At 36.4% G+C, this 12426-nt stretch overlaps 1 protein-coding gene and 1 long non-coding RNA gene across 3 annotated transcripts; both read left to right on the top strand.

The window, feature by feature from the left end:
* Positions 1-7187: 7187 nt before the first annotated feature.
* Positions 7188-8448, top strand: LOC133873043 (thaumatin-like protein). The gene is made up of 2 exons (XM_062310755.1): positions 7188-7380; positions 7487-8448. Exons 1-2 carry the CDS (start codon positions 7317-7319, stop codon positions 8158-8160), a joined length of 738 nt encoding a protein of 245 aa, XP_062166739.1. The 5' UTR covers positions 7188-7316; the 3' UTR covers positions 8161-8448.
* Positions 8449-11083: 2635 nt separating this feature from the next.
* Positions 11084-12401, top strand: LOC133872983 (uncharacterized). 2 transcript variants are annotated; one of them, XR_009901095.1, is made up of 2 exons: positions 11084-11352; positions 11918-12401. It is a non-coding gene; the product is annotated as an uncharacterized LOC133872983 (long non-coding RNA). The 2 variants fall into 2 exon arrangements; XR_009901096.1 differs by having other exon boundaries at positions 11900-12401.
* The last annotated feature ends 25 nt before the right edge of the window (positions 12402-12426 follow it).

The raw sequence follows: 12426 nt of genomic DNA, 5'->3' as shown, positions 1-12426 counted from the left end.
TATGATTGATGTAGTTTAAGAGGCATAGTTGGGAAAGTGATTGAACCAAATATGAGTGACATAAGGGTGAAGGGAAGACTATTCGATAACATATCCCTGAGTGTAGTCATTGTCGACAAGTTAAGGCACTACGTTATAATAGTGACAAAATCGTGAATACATTATTGTAATTATGGGTAGGTCAAGCATTGTTATGAGTTTCTTGAACTAAAAAGAGATCAAAAGTGCTTGATCAGATGTGTTCGAATGAGTCTAGAGCATAAGAAAACAGTTTTTTAGGGATGTTTCTATGCTGGTCTTTTTGGTAAATATTTGGTATAGTGATCCCACCCTTTTGTGCAAGTGTGCTCGATGGTCACATAGTCTATTTGCAAGTGTGAATATAATAGAAAACATATTGAGATATGCATGAAGAGGTCATGCCCACTGTGTGCAAGTGGGAGATATTAACTGAAGCACCCACATGGGCATGCCTTAAGTTACAAGAAACAAACATGCGTTAAGCCTAACTTACTTCAATCGTCAGGCGTAACGCCTAGTCATTACTTTGGCTTCACTACACATGCATTACTCCATAGCTATTTTCTTGCCTCCCCATCAATGGAGGTGAGGCTATATATAGCCCCTACATTGGATATGTTGATGCATCAGAAAATAGCTGAGTAATTGAGAAATTCAAAAAGTTTTGTGAATATTACTCTAGTAATTCTCATTGTGTATTCCACTGCCAGGTGGAAGAAGAAATTCACTAGAGAATCTAGTGGAACAACATTTGATCGCAATGCAAGTGAGGTACTGCTTTATTCATCTATGTATTTCTATTTTCTAACACACTTTTAAGGGGCAGATGGTCCTTTCAGTTTTTCTCTAAATCTTCTCTCTCTCTCTCTCTCTCTCTCTCTCTCTTTTTGACAAGTTTTGTCACACCAAATTGAAATGTGAAATATTTGTTAAAATATTGATTAAATGATTAAATTTACCTCTTCCTATAGGCTTAAGTTTTTGGGATAAGTTGTGATTTAATATGGTATCAGAGCAGAAGTCATGAGTTCGAACCAAGCCTCTCCTTTATTTACCTCTAAATTTAATTAAATATTCAACGTGTTGGGTCTCACCTGTTAGAGAATAAATCTCTGCAGCAAGTCATCCAGGAGCAGCAAGCCAAATCTCTACAACAAGTCATCAAGCCATGTCATCCACGCTAGTCTACACAGCAAGTCATCAACCCATGTCATCCACACCAGTCTGCACAGCAAGCCAAATCTTTGCAGCAAGTCATCAAGCCATCATCTATGTAGCACAGCAAGCCACCCACGCCAGCTCCATTAGCATAAGTCACCAAAGCCATTCCTAAATCTGCCTAATCACTCCTCTATCTCAAAAGACCATCTTCAACCATACCTACTTGTATTTCTCTTTTAATTTTTTCTTTTGTACTTTGGTCTTTAAGTTTTGTTAAGTCTATATATTTACCTATTTTGTAACCAAACAATGAAATGAAATCAGCAAGATGTAGTCTTTAGTTTTTACCTTTTATTCTCCTCTTCTTCTTCTTCTTCCCTTCTCTGTTTCTCCTTTTCCTTATTTATATCATGGTATCAGAGCTTGAATAAGCCAACGCCAAATCTATTCGATCCTTCACATGGCAACCACCAACCCCTCCACAATAACCCAACACCCATACAAAAATGTGCAACACCTCTACGGCCCTTCACCTCATCTTCACCTCTATTGTCCAGCCACACAGGAAGTTCCAAAGAAACCCAAGCCATACCTCTTTGTATCAACATCTGCAGCATCACTCAATTTAACCCTACATCTTAGTTGTTCTCAGTCCAAAAGACGCCTAAACACACCCATCACTTGATCCTGCTTCTCAAGAAACAGTAACATCCATAAAAGACAAACGGCGCCCCTCTGTTTTATGCTCACTGAGTCACTGCCTCTCTATAGCCCTTCATCAAACACTGGTCTTCAAGGTCTTCATCCCCACCTTTTTTTTTTAATTTTTTAATTTTTATTTTTATTTTGCTGCACCGATACAACACTTCTCAATCTCAACGGCCACCAAAACCAGTACACTCAATTTTTATCTCAACAACATCCTTCTCTCTAAAACACAATCAGTCCAACAAATTTCTCATTTTGTCTCAAGAAAAGCCAACTCTTCACAAAATTACTTAGAAACTCTTCCCATCACTCTCCAGTTTCAGCTCTATCTCCATCTCCTCAACTCAGTCGTTCCCAATTTTGTTCATCAGCCGAACCTCTCTTTGAGACATTTCTTCAAACACTTAGCCACACCCGAATGTCCCGCAGCCAAGTCACCCTTCTGAACCATGCTCACAAGCTCGTCCTCCTTCAAGTCCTGCAAACCCAGAAGCTCATCATTGTTACTCTCCCAACCACAAAGCCAATTTTCTCCACTGTTCTCTCAAAATCTTCTTTCTCTTTCATTCAAAAAAAAAATCGGTGGAAAGAAAAGCAAAATATATATATATATGGGATAATTGCACCATTAGTCCCTGAGGTATGTCATAATTACAAATCACTCCCTATGGTTTAAAAAATTCATGGGGGGTCCTTGTGGTAAACTATAATTACAAATCGATCACTGGAGTCAAATTCCGTTAAATTTTTTGACAAATTCTATTAAATGCCACATCAGCGCCACATCAAACCAATAAGATAGCGACACGTGTCCATCTTAATAAAAAATATAAATTTATTAAAAAAGAAATAAATGAACTTTTTTTTAAAAAAAAATTCAAATTCAAATTAAAATTAAAATTAAAAAAAAAAACAAAACAAAAACAAAAACAAAAAAGAATTGGTGGTTAGGCCACCCCCAGAAGGTCCAGGGTTTGGGCCACCCCCACCCCCGAACCACTAGGGGTGGCTTGGCACCACCCCTTTGGTTTTTTGTTTTTTGTTTTTTAAAAAAAAATTATATATATTAGTTTATGTATTTATTTTTTATTAAGATGGACACGTGTCGCTATCTTATTGGTTTGATGTGGCATTGATGTGGCGCTGACGTGGCATTTAACAGAATCTGTCAAAAAATTTAACGGAATTTGACTCAAGGGATCGATTTGTAATTATAGTTTACCACAAGGACCTCCCATAAACTTTTTAAACCATAGAGAGTGATTTGTAATTATGGCATACTCTAGGGACCAATGGTGTAATTATCCATATATATATATATATATATATATATATATATATATATATATATATATATATCGGTTGGAAAATAAATAAATAAATAAATAAAATAAAAGAGAGAAAGAAAGAAAATATCTCTCTTGGCCCATTGTTGGCCCAATTTCTTGCTTGTGGTAAATGTTCAAAGATCCAAGCCTATTTTAAAGCCATTTGGCTCTTTTCTTGGCCCATTGTTGGCTTAATCTCTTGCTTGAGGCAATGTTTAAGACTCAAGCCCTTTTAAGCCCTTTGTTGGCTCTTTTCTCTTGGCCCATTGATGGCCCAATCTCTTGCTTGTGATAAATGTTCAAAGACCCAAGCGTATTTTAAAGTCATTTGTCTCTTTTCTCTTGGCCTATTATTGGTCAAATCTCTTACTTGAGGTAATGTTTAAGACCTAAGCTTATTTTAAGCCATTTGTTGGCTCTTTCCTTGGCCCATTGATGACCCAATCTCTTGCTTGTGGTAAATGTTCAATGAGACAAGCCCATTTCACCCTTTTGTTGGCTCTTTTTTTGGTCCATTGATGGCCCTCATTCAGGCTTTAAGGTACAGTTTGAAAAACCAGGCCAATCCAAAAAAAAAAAAAATGCTGATAAGAAGCAAAAGACAAACTGAATGAAGTTCTTCCTATCAGTTTGCAGTAGGATGTTAGAGAATAAATCTCTGCAGCAAGTCATCCAGAAGCAGCAAGACAAATCTTTGCAGTAAGTCATCAAGCCATCCTCTCTGCTGCACGTCAAGCCACCCACGCCAACACCACTGCCACAAGTCACCAAAGCCATTCATAAATCTGTCTTGAAAATGAATAATGACTTCTAAATTACCAAGTATGTGATTGTGTGTAACAAAATATCTTAAATGCGAAAAATAAAAGAGACAAGATATTTGTTGACGAAGTGGAAACTCTGTGAAGAGAAAAACCACTCCGGGGCAGCCAAACCCAGGAAATCCACTATCCAAAGACAAAAAGCTAGTTACAAAGCACTCGTACTCACAAAACCTATTGCAGTAGTCATACCTTTAACTATAACACGAAGCCTATTGTGAACGCTTCCCAACCAAATCTCTTACTTGAAGGGTTCTTTGATGGAATCCTTTACCTTAGGGCCGACCCCTAAGAAAGACTTCACACGAAACCAAATAAGCACACCAGCAACGGCTTGAGAGCTAGCAGATCTTCAAATCTTCCTAAACACCCTCTCAAAGCTATAAGGAATTCACTACTGAATTCTCTTTAAATAACAAGCCTAGAGCCCTCTATTTATAGGATTAAAGAAAACCTAATTCTACTCAAATTCGGACTCTAGCTGTGGAGCGTCCGGATGGAAGATAGCCTTGTCCGGACAGTCTTCTGCAACCGCCTTTCCAGAATAGTGCAATTCTTCCCATAACAGGTCCACGCCCGGACGGATTGGCCGAGCGTCCGGACGGTCTTCACTGTAACTCATTTCCTCGCTTGTAAAGGAAACTCGGAATATTCTGGAGTGCTGGATAGCGTCCGAACAAGTTGCCATGTCGTTCGGACGTCTTCCATAAACTTCTCAAATAGTGTCGACTGAAATCCAACTCCGTGTAGAAATTGGAGAAGCTTGACCTAGCGTCTGGATGATGTTGCCCTGACGTCCGGACGTCTTCGACGCTGAAGCTTTTAAACACTGTAGGGCGTCCGGACGCCTTCAAAGGCCAGTCCAGAAGGTTGCACAGGAACCAGTTTAGCTGACTTGAAATTTTGCATGAAATCTTCATAGATATCTTCTAGAAACTTGTGACAAGTCACATGGCTTGAAATAAACATTGTCTATATAACTTGAAGATTCTAAATAAGACCGATAATCCTGTTTAAATAGCAACCATTACATAAAGTGTTTTTGTTATCCAGAATGTAGCCAACATAAAATACTAACATGCCTAACCACTCCTCTATCTCAAAAGACCATCTTCAACCATACCTACTTGTATTTTCTCTTTTAGTTTGCATTTTGTACAATGGTCTTAAACATTGCCTCAAGCAAGAGATTAGGCCAACAATGGGCCAAGAAAAGAGCCAAATGGCTTTAAAATAGGCCTAGGTCTTTGAACATTTACTGCAAGCAAGAAATTGGGCCAACAATGGGCCAAAAGATATATTTTCTTTCTCTTTTCTATTTTTTTTTTGTTTTTTTTCTTTCTTTCTTTCTTTTCATTTCTTTCAACCGATATATATATATATATATATATATATATATATATATATATATATATATATATATTGGATGTTAGAGAACTGCAGTAAATCATCCAAGAGCAGCAAGCCAAATCTCTACAACAAGTTATCAAGCCATGTCATCCACTTCAGTCTGCACCATATGCCAAATCTCTGCAGCAAGTCATCAAGCCATCTTCTTTGCAGCACAGCAAGCCACCCACGCTAGCACCACTGCCACAAGTCACCAAAGGCATTCTTAAATCTGTCTAACCACTCATCTATCTCAAAAGACCATCTTCAACCATGCCTACTTGATGTAGGACGAAATTTACTAATATTTTCGATGAAAACGAAAATAGAAAAGATGTCAAAAATAATATTGAAGCAGCACTGTTGGATTAGAAGTTTACCTGTTCGCAGACAATGGAAATACAAAAGGAAAGATTTGATCATCAAGCCAGGATTTTATTTTATTTTATTTCTTTATTTAGAATTAAGACTTTATTTTCTTTACTTACTAGGATTAGATTTGCTTTATTTATTTCTTTTCTTTATTAGGATTATATTTACTTTTACTACTAGAATAAGATTTACTATTGTTACTAGAATAAGGTTTACTATTACTATTAGGATTAGGATTACTTTCTCTACAAGTATTTCTCTTCTATAAATAGGCTTGCTATGTGAAAGAATCAATTGAATTATTATAAAATCAGATGATTCTCTCTTAAATACTCTATGGAGTTTTTATCTTTCTTTTAGCCTGCGGACTTGTTTTTTTTTTTTTTTTTTTTTTGATAGAAGACGAAGACATTTCTCCTTGCAGAATCAAAGACGCTGCTATTTGATTAGTTACTTTAGTCTTCCGCTACGTCACTACTTGTATTTCTCTTTTAGTTTTTCCTTTTGTACTCTGGTCTTTAGCTTTTGTTAAGTCTATATGTTTACCTACCTTGTAACCAAACAATCAAAAGAAATCAACAAGATATAGTCTTTAATTTTTACCTTGTGTTCTCCTCTTCTTCTTCTTCCCTTCTTTGTTTCTCCTTTTCTTTATTTCTATCATCTAAAAGGGAGTTTGAGCCTGCACGTGAGAGTAAATGTTAAAGTATTGATTAAATAATTAAATTTACATCTTCCAATAAACTTAAGCTTTTGGAACTAGTGATGATCCTAACAATATTTTCAATAATTTTTTGCGTCTTTAGGGCGGCGCTAAAGAGCAAAGCTTATGCTACAAGGATGAGAAAGTGCGAGCATTATCTGGTTGGTGATCCAAATCTTGCTTTTTCTAGTATTTTATAGCAAAAGCTCAATCTACTCTGTTTTCCTGTTCTTGATGTTTTATATCAAAAAGAAAAGAGAAAAGTGACATGCTAAACCTTTAAGGTTCTTCAGTACTCTTTTTATCCTTGTTTGTAGAGCAATTATACTTGTTTATAATTATAAAAATAAGAAGAAAATTGGCAATAACATCATTGCAGTGTGCACTCAGTTCAACATCTACACTCGAACTCAACCATGATTAGGGAAAATAAGCATGTTCTCATTAAAGGGGACATGTGGGCAGACTCGGTGATCAAATGACAGAGACAGACATGCATAGTCTTTTATTTAGAAAAAGAGAGAAAAACATAATAAATTAAGAAACATGATTGGCACAAGTAATCGCTCACAAAAGAGAAAGGAACCCTCGAATTGAAGTAATGCATATATTCCCTTTATCGTGAAAGTAAAAGTGAAAAGAGAGCAGATAAATAAAAAGCAAAGGAGAATGACACAGTCACACAGCCGCTAGTGAGTAAGCTCTCCCTCCACTGACGGCTACTTAAAAAGGCAATGGTAGTCCAAATCCATCTTTGTGGCCAAACACTTGGAAGTCCCTGATCACCCCATTGCCTCTCCCTACATAGTAATCATGGCAACTTCCCCATTTCTGTTACCTCTTCTCGTCTTTGTAATCGCCTCTCTCACCTTCGCAAGTAATTCTTCTACTTCTCTCTTTATCTGTGTTTTTGTAGTTTGTCCATTAAGGCACTGAAAATTTTATGTAACTCTTTTTGTTGTTGTTGCAATTTTTGGTTGCAGATGGGGCACAACTCATTCTAGTCAACAATTGCAATGAAAGTGTATGGCCGGGAATACTTGGCGGCGGAGGACAGCCGACCCCTAAAGACGGCGGTTTCCATCTTGGCAGCGGAGAGGAGGTTGTCCTTGACATGCCGGAAAAGTGGTCAGGAAGGATCTGGGGTAGGCAAGGCTGTTACTTTGATAATAGTGGAAAAGGCTCATGTTCTAGTGGGGATTGTACTGGCCAATTACATTGCCGAGGCAGAGGTGGTGTGCCACCAGCAACGGTGGTCGAAATGACACTTGGGACCTCTTATTCGCCCTTACATTACTATGATGTGAGTTTGGTTGATGGCTTCAATTTGCCTGTCTCGATGAAACCTGTAGGGGGTGGTGTTGGGTGTGGTGTAGCATCGTGTGAGGTTGATTTGAACATTTGCTGCCCATCATCATTGGAAGTGAAGAAGGGAGGCAAGGTGGTGGGGTGTAAGAGTGCCTGCTTGGCTATGCAATCGGCTAAGTATTGCTGCACAGGGGACTATGCAAACCCAAAGGCTTGCAAACCTACCCTATTTGCACATCTCTTTAAGGCTATTTGCCCAAAGGCTTATAGTTTTGCTTTTGATGACTCTACCAGCCTCAACAAATGCAGGGCTTCCCGGTATGTTATCACTTTCTGCCCTGCTACGTGAGGAAGAAAGTAAGGATAGTGAAGGAAGTCAATGGCATTAGGAAAGAATGTCTTTGTGACTTTTAATTACTAAAATTGTCTATTTGCATTGTCATGAATTGGATTTTGTACGCCTTTCTTTTTATTTATTAGCAGATGGCATTAAGGTATCTCCTTTATGAAGGATTTGTTAGAAGCAAATGGTGGGTTAAGAAATGTGTGCTTATTGTTGTCAAGTTGTATAAATATCATTATAGATGTATGCTTATTTTTGTGTATTAAGTTAATGTGAAAGATATCTTTAGGCTTATGTGTTATTGATGTAGACAATTAGGGGTGGGCACCGACTTCGATGGGTCAGGAATGCCATTTTCGGCTTCCACTTTTATTCAAGTCTGAAGCGTTAGAAAACTTTTAATATCTGAGCCGAGCCGCCTCTGAAAAAATGGCTTGAAAGCTCATAAGCGGACTATGCTTTTATGGGCTTTTTTATAGAAACAGTCACGCATATAGATGGCGATCGACCACCACCTTCAATGGCCGCTTGTTCCTGATCTGTCACAGGTTTGCGGGTTTTTTAGCAACCCAAACACAAAAGAAAAGAAAACAACATAATCAAGAATGTTGACGGCACGGTTGTCCACACACATCCAACATGATACATCCTTCTTCGGCATTAATAAGACGGCCGAAACTGGATGTATGGGTATAGTGGATGATTGAAGAAGCAAAGGACAGAAAGACAGAGAGTTCCAATCTTCAACATTGCTTCATTGTTTGATGAAGGGCAAGGTCACTCTTCTTCTTTTATGTGCACCTGAAGCACTCATTTTGATTCGTAAACCAAATTCCACCTTTAATTGCATGCCAGAAGAATAGTCCAATTTACTTCAATTGGAAAATATAATTTCAAGTTTTGATTTCAACGTATGCAACTTGCGAACTTCTTTAAGGATTTTGTGAATAATCTGCCTCGAATGTTGAAAAAGTATCGATTCGCTTTCTATTATGAAATTTCCTAATGAGTTCATTGTCACGTGATATTATTCCAAATAAATTATATATATATATTATGAAATTTCCTAATGAGTTCATTGTCACGTGATATTATTCCAAATAAATTTTATATATATATATATATATATATATATAAATCCTTTTTATATTTCTCATCCATAGATGTTGGTTTTAGCGATTCCGGTTAATCTTTATCTTCTTATGAGTAATTTTATGTAATACAGTGTCATATAACCCCCAAACAACTTGATAATAAGCACTTATATATATATATATATATGGAAAAAGTATAAATATTTTCTTTAAACTATTATTCAATTGTTAATGTCTTTTCAAATTACTAATTGTGTTAATGCCTCCTCTTAAACTACTAAAAAATATCAATGTCTCCTTAAGACCGACAAAAAAAAAAAAAAAAAAAGGACCCTAAATTTTTTCCAATAAGATAAAAATGTCCTTGATTTTTGATTTTTTGTTTTTTTTTTTTAAAAAAAAAAAATTGTTATTTCAGATATTTTTTTTTAATAATGTTTTTTTTTTTTTTGTAAAGAAACATTAATAATTTTATGAAGGGTATTTTTGTCTTTATTCTTGATTTTTGATTTTTGGATTTTTTTATATATAAATTTTGTTATTTTAGATTTTTTAAATACTTTTTTAGTTTAAAAATTAAAAATTTTATAAATGATATTTTTGTCATTAGGGAGACATTGGCATGTTTTGATAGTTTAGGAAATGACATTGATACAATTTGTAGTTTTTTTTTTGGGGGGGGACATTGACAATGAAGTGGTAGTTTGAAGGGATTATGTGTACTTTTGCCTATATATATAAAATACTGATTTTTACTGCCACGCTACTCTAATTATATGACAGCCGTATAGAAGTCTATTAAATTGCATTACTTTCTTCATTTCTCTCATCTTCTACATTCTTCACAAAAATTTTAAGAGTAATGCTATTTATATGACTACTATACGAACGACTTACAACTCGATGTTGTAGCAGTGAAAATTATCCCTTAAATCAACACTTCTAACAAAAAAAAAAAAAAAATGATTAATTTTCACTGCCACGTCGTTTCAATAGTATAAATAACATTTCTGAAATTAAATGTAACTCTGGTATTGGTTTAGCGACTAAAGTAAAAAAGAAGAAAAAGAAGAAAATGTGAGTAAAATAGCAAAGCAGAACAGCCACGCCATTGCAATATCGAAAGAGTAACAAAACACAATAATCGTCAACCACTAATAAAACATAGGTCTTATTGCGGCGCTGCCAAGGCTTTTACGGCTAGATGCAGGTTCAACGTCTGATGCACTTCTTCAGCTTCTTGAACAATCTCTTTCCCATCTCAACCTTCAACTTACATATTAGAATTTCCAAACATGAATCTCCTTTACGAGAATCCGCCTGCTCCAGTATTTTGAAGATTAAGAACTGTGCTCTTTGGTGAGTCTTCTCTTCCCTGTCTTCCAACTTTGAGTAACCATACGGGCTCCTGAAAAAAAGACTTGGTTTCCTTGGGAAATCCATGGTGCATGTACAGAGAGACAAAAGGTGGTTTGAGGCAAGAGATAACGTAGCTTGAACTTGAAGCGATAATATTTATAGAGATTTTAAGGAATTGGTTTGAGTCGTCATATGGTGATGAAGCAGAGCTTGTACACCAATGTTTCTCAGACAAATAATCAGAGATAAGAACAAACTGCCAATGAGCTAGCGCGGTCTCAAACAGTTAACAATAAGAAATGATTAAAAAAATAGTGCCGAAATTGACATACTAGAAATATGAAAGGACGCCATTATTATTAAAAGAAAACCTTTGGTGTTTCTGAAAGGAGAGAGAGAGAGAGAGAGAAGAAACTCTATTGGAACAATTAGAAAATACCAAGAAAATCTCACGTCAGTTAACCAGTAGCTAAATACGTACCCTGATTGAGAACCGTCGGAACACAGTGAGAACGTCCAAACAAAGACAAGAAGTACACCAAATAAATCATTCAGTATCCAATCTAAACAGACGGGAAGTGTCTGTGCAAACAAATCTTCCTTTGAGGGGAAAAGAGGAGGGAGGGGACCCTTTGCAGCTTCCTGAAAGATATGTAAGGAATCATGACGAGAGATGCAATGCAAAAGGGGACAAAGAAAGGTCAAGAAGCTGGATCTTCAATGCAAAGGCTGGGGCTTCTTTCAGGTAATTATATTCTCGATAACTATATCTGTACACCAAGCAAATGGAAGAGTGTATGCTTAATGTACTACCAAGTTTTTCACAAACGAACATGATTTCATTTGATGGGTGTCAAGTTCGTCGTTTTCATAATTAAAACAGAGCAAAATGATACTCTTGATCTTGAGTAGATGCTATTCAGAGTTCCCAGAATAAAAGTTCTTCTAGAACAAAGTAAACTCTCTAGATCTATTTTTGCTTTGTCTTTGTTAGAATATAGGACTTTTTCCATATTAAATTTGATTTATTTTCATTGTGTAATAAACATTACTTTTTTAAAACACCCCACTCTCAAAGACCTCTTAATTCACTTTGAAAACAACAATAAAGAATTTATTATTTAGTCCAACCACAATCACTGATTTTACATTTTCCCTTACTATAATATGGTATCAAAAACAGAAACACACATAGCTTTTAGCAACTCTTCATGCAATCTTGGAAGAATATCGAATCGAAGCATTATTAGTGTTTTTTAAGCTCATTGATACTTGTCTTGTGCTTGTGCTAGCTAATCGCAATTATTTAGCAAATGCATGTGTCACCACGCGCCTCCGCCTCCGTTTGCGGCCATTAGTCCCTCCTGAAGCTGACAATGGAAAACTACTCCTATAAACTAGTTCCACAGGCTGCAAATCAACAGACCTATGAAAATTTTGACTGCAACCACCACCGTATGCGCACTGCGCCCTCACGCGACAGTGTAGCATCTATGGGATCTGTCCACGCGCTGCATGAAGTGTCGAAATGATTGGTTTTCCAGATATGGAGTAATGGCAGGTACAGGAGCAGTACTTGAAGATGAAAATGGAGGAAATGGCACACACCGACTTCGCAAAGATAAAAAAGGGATTCCAGCACCCTGGAAGAAGCTTTTGAGGATGAAGTCCTCAGCTTCTCTTCATGGCATGACTCTACGAGGCCTCCGCATTGTAACAATGTTTTTTCTTTTTCTTGTTTAATGCACTTAGTAGAATGAAGATCACTGTATAATTTTTTATTTTTTTTATAAATACTTTGAAAGAAACAAACAAGCTA

Source organism: Alnus glutinosa, chromosome 7, assembly GCF_958979055.1.
Source record: "Alnus glutinosa chromosome 7, dhAlnGlut1.1, whole genome shotgun sequence".
NCBI lineage: Eukaryota > Viridiplantae > Streptophyta > Magnoliopsida > Fagales > Betulaceae > Alnus > Alnus glutinosa.
Note: the sequence above shows the minus strand (reverse complement) of the source record. Positions and strands in the feature narration are given on the sequence as shown.

What these genes read in the sequence shown, in the direction of transcription:
- LOC133873043 (XM_062310755.1), top strand. Translation starts at nt 7,317, where the DNA reads ATGGCAACTTCCCCATTTCTGTTACCTCTTCTCGTCTTTGTAATCGCC. An exon ending in CGCCTCTCTCACCTTCGCAA is followed by an intron (nt 7,381 to 7,486) that starts GTAATTCTTCTA and finishes TTTTGGTTGCAG; the next exon opens with ATGGGGCACAACTCATTCTA.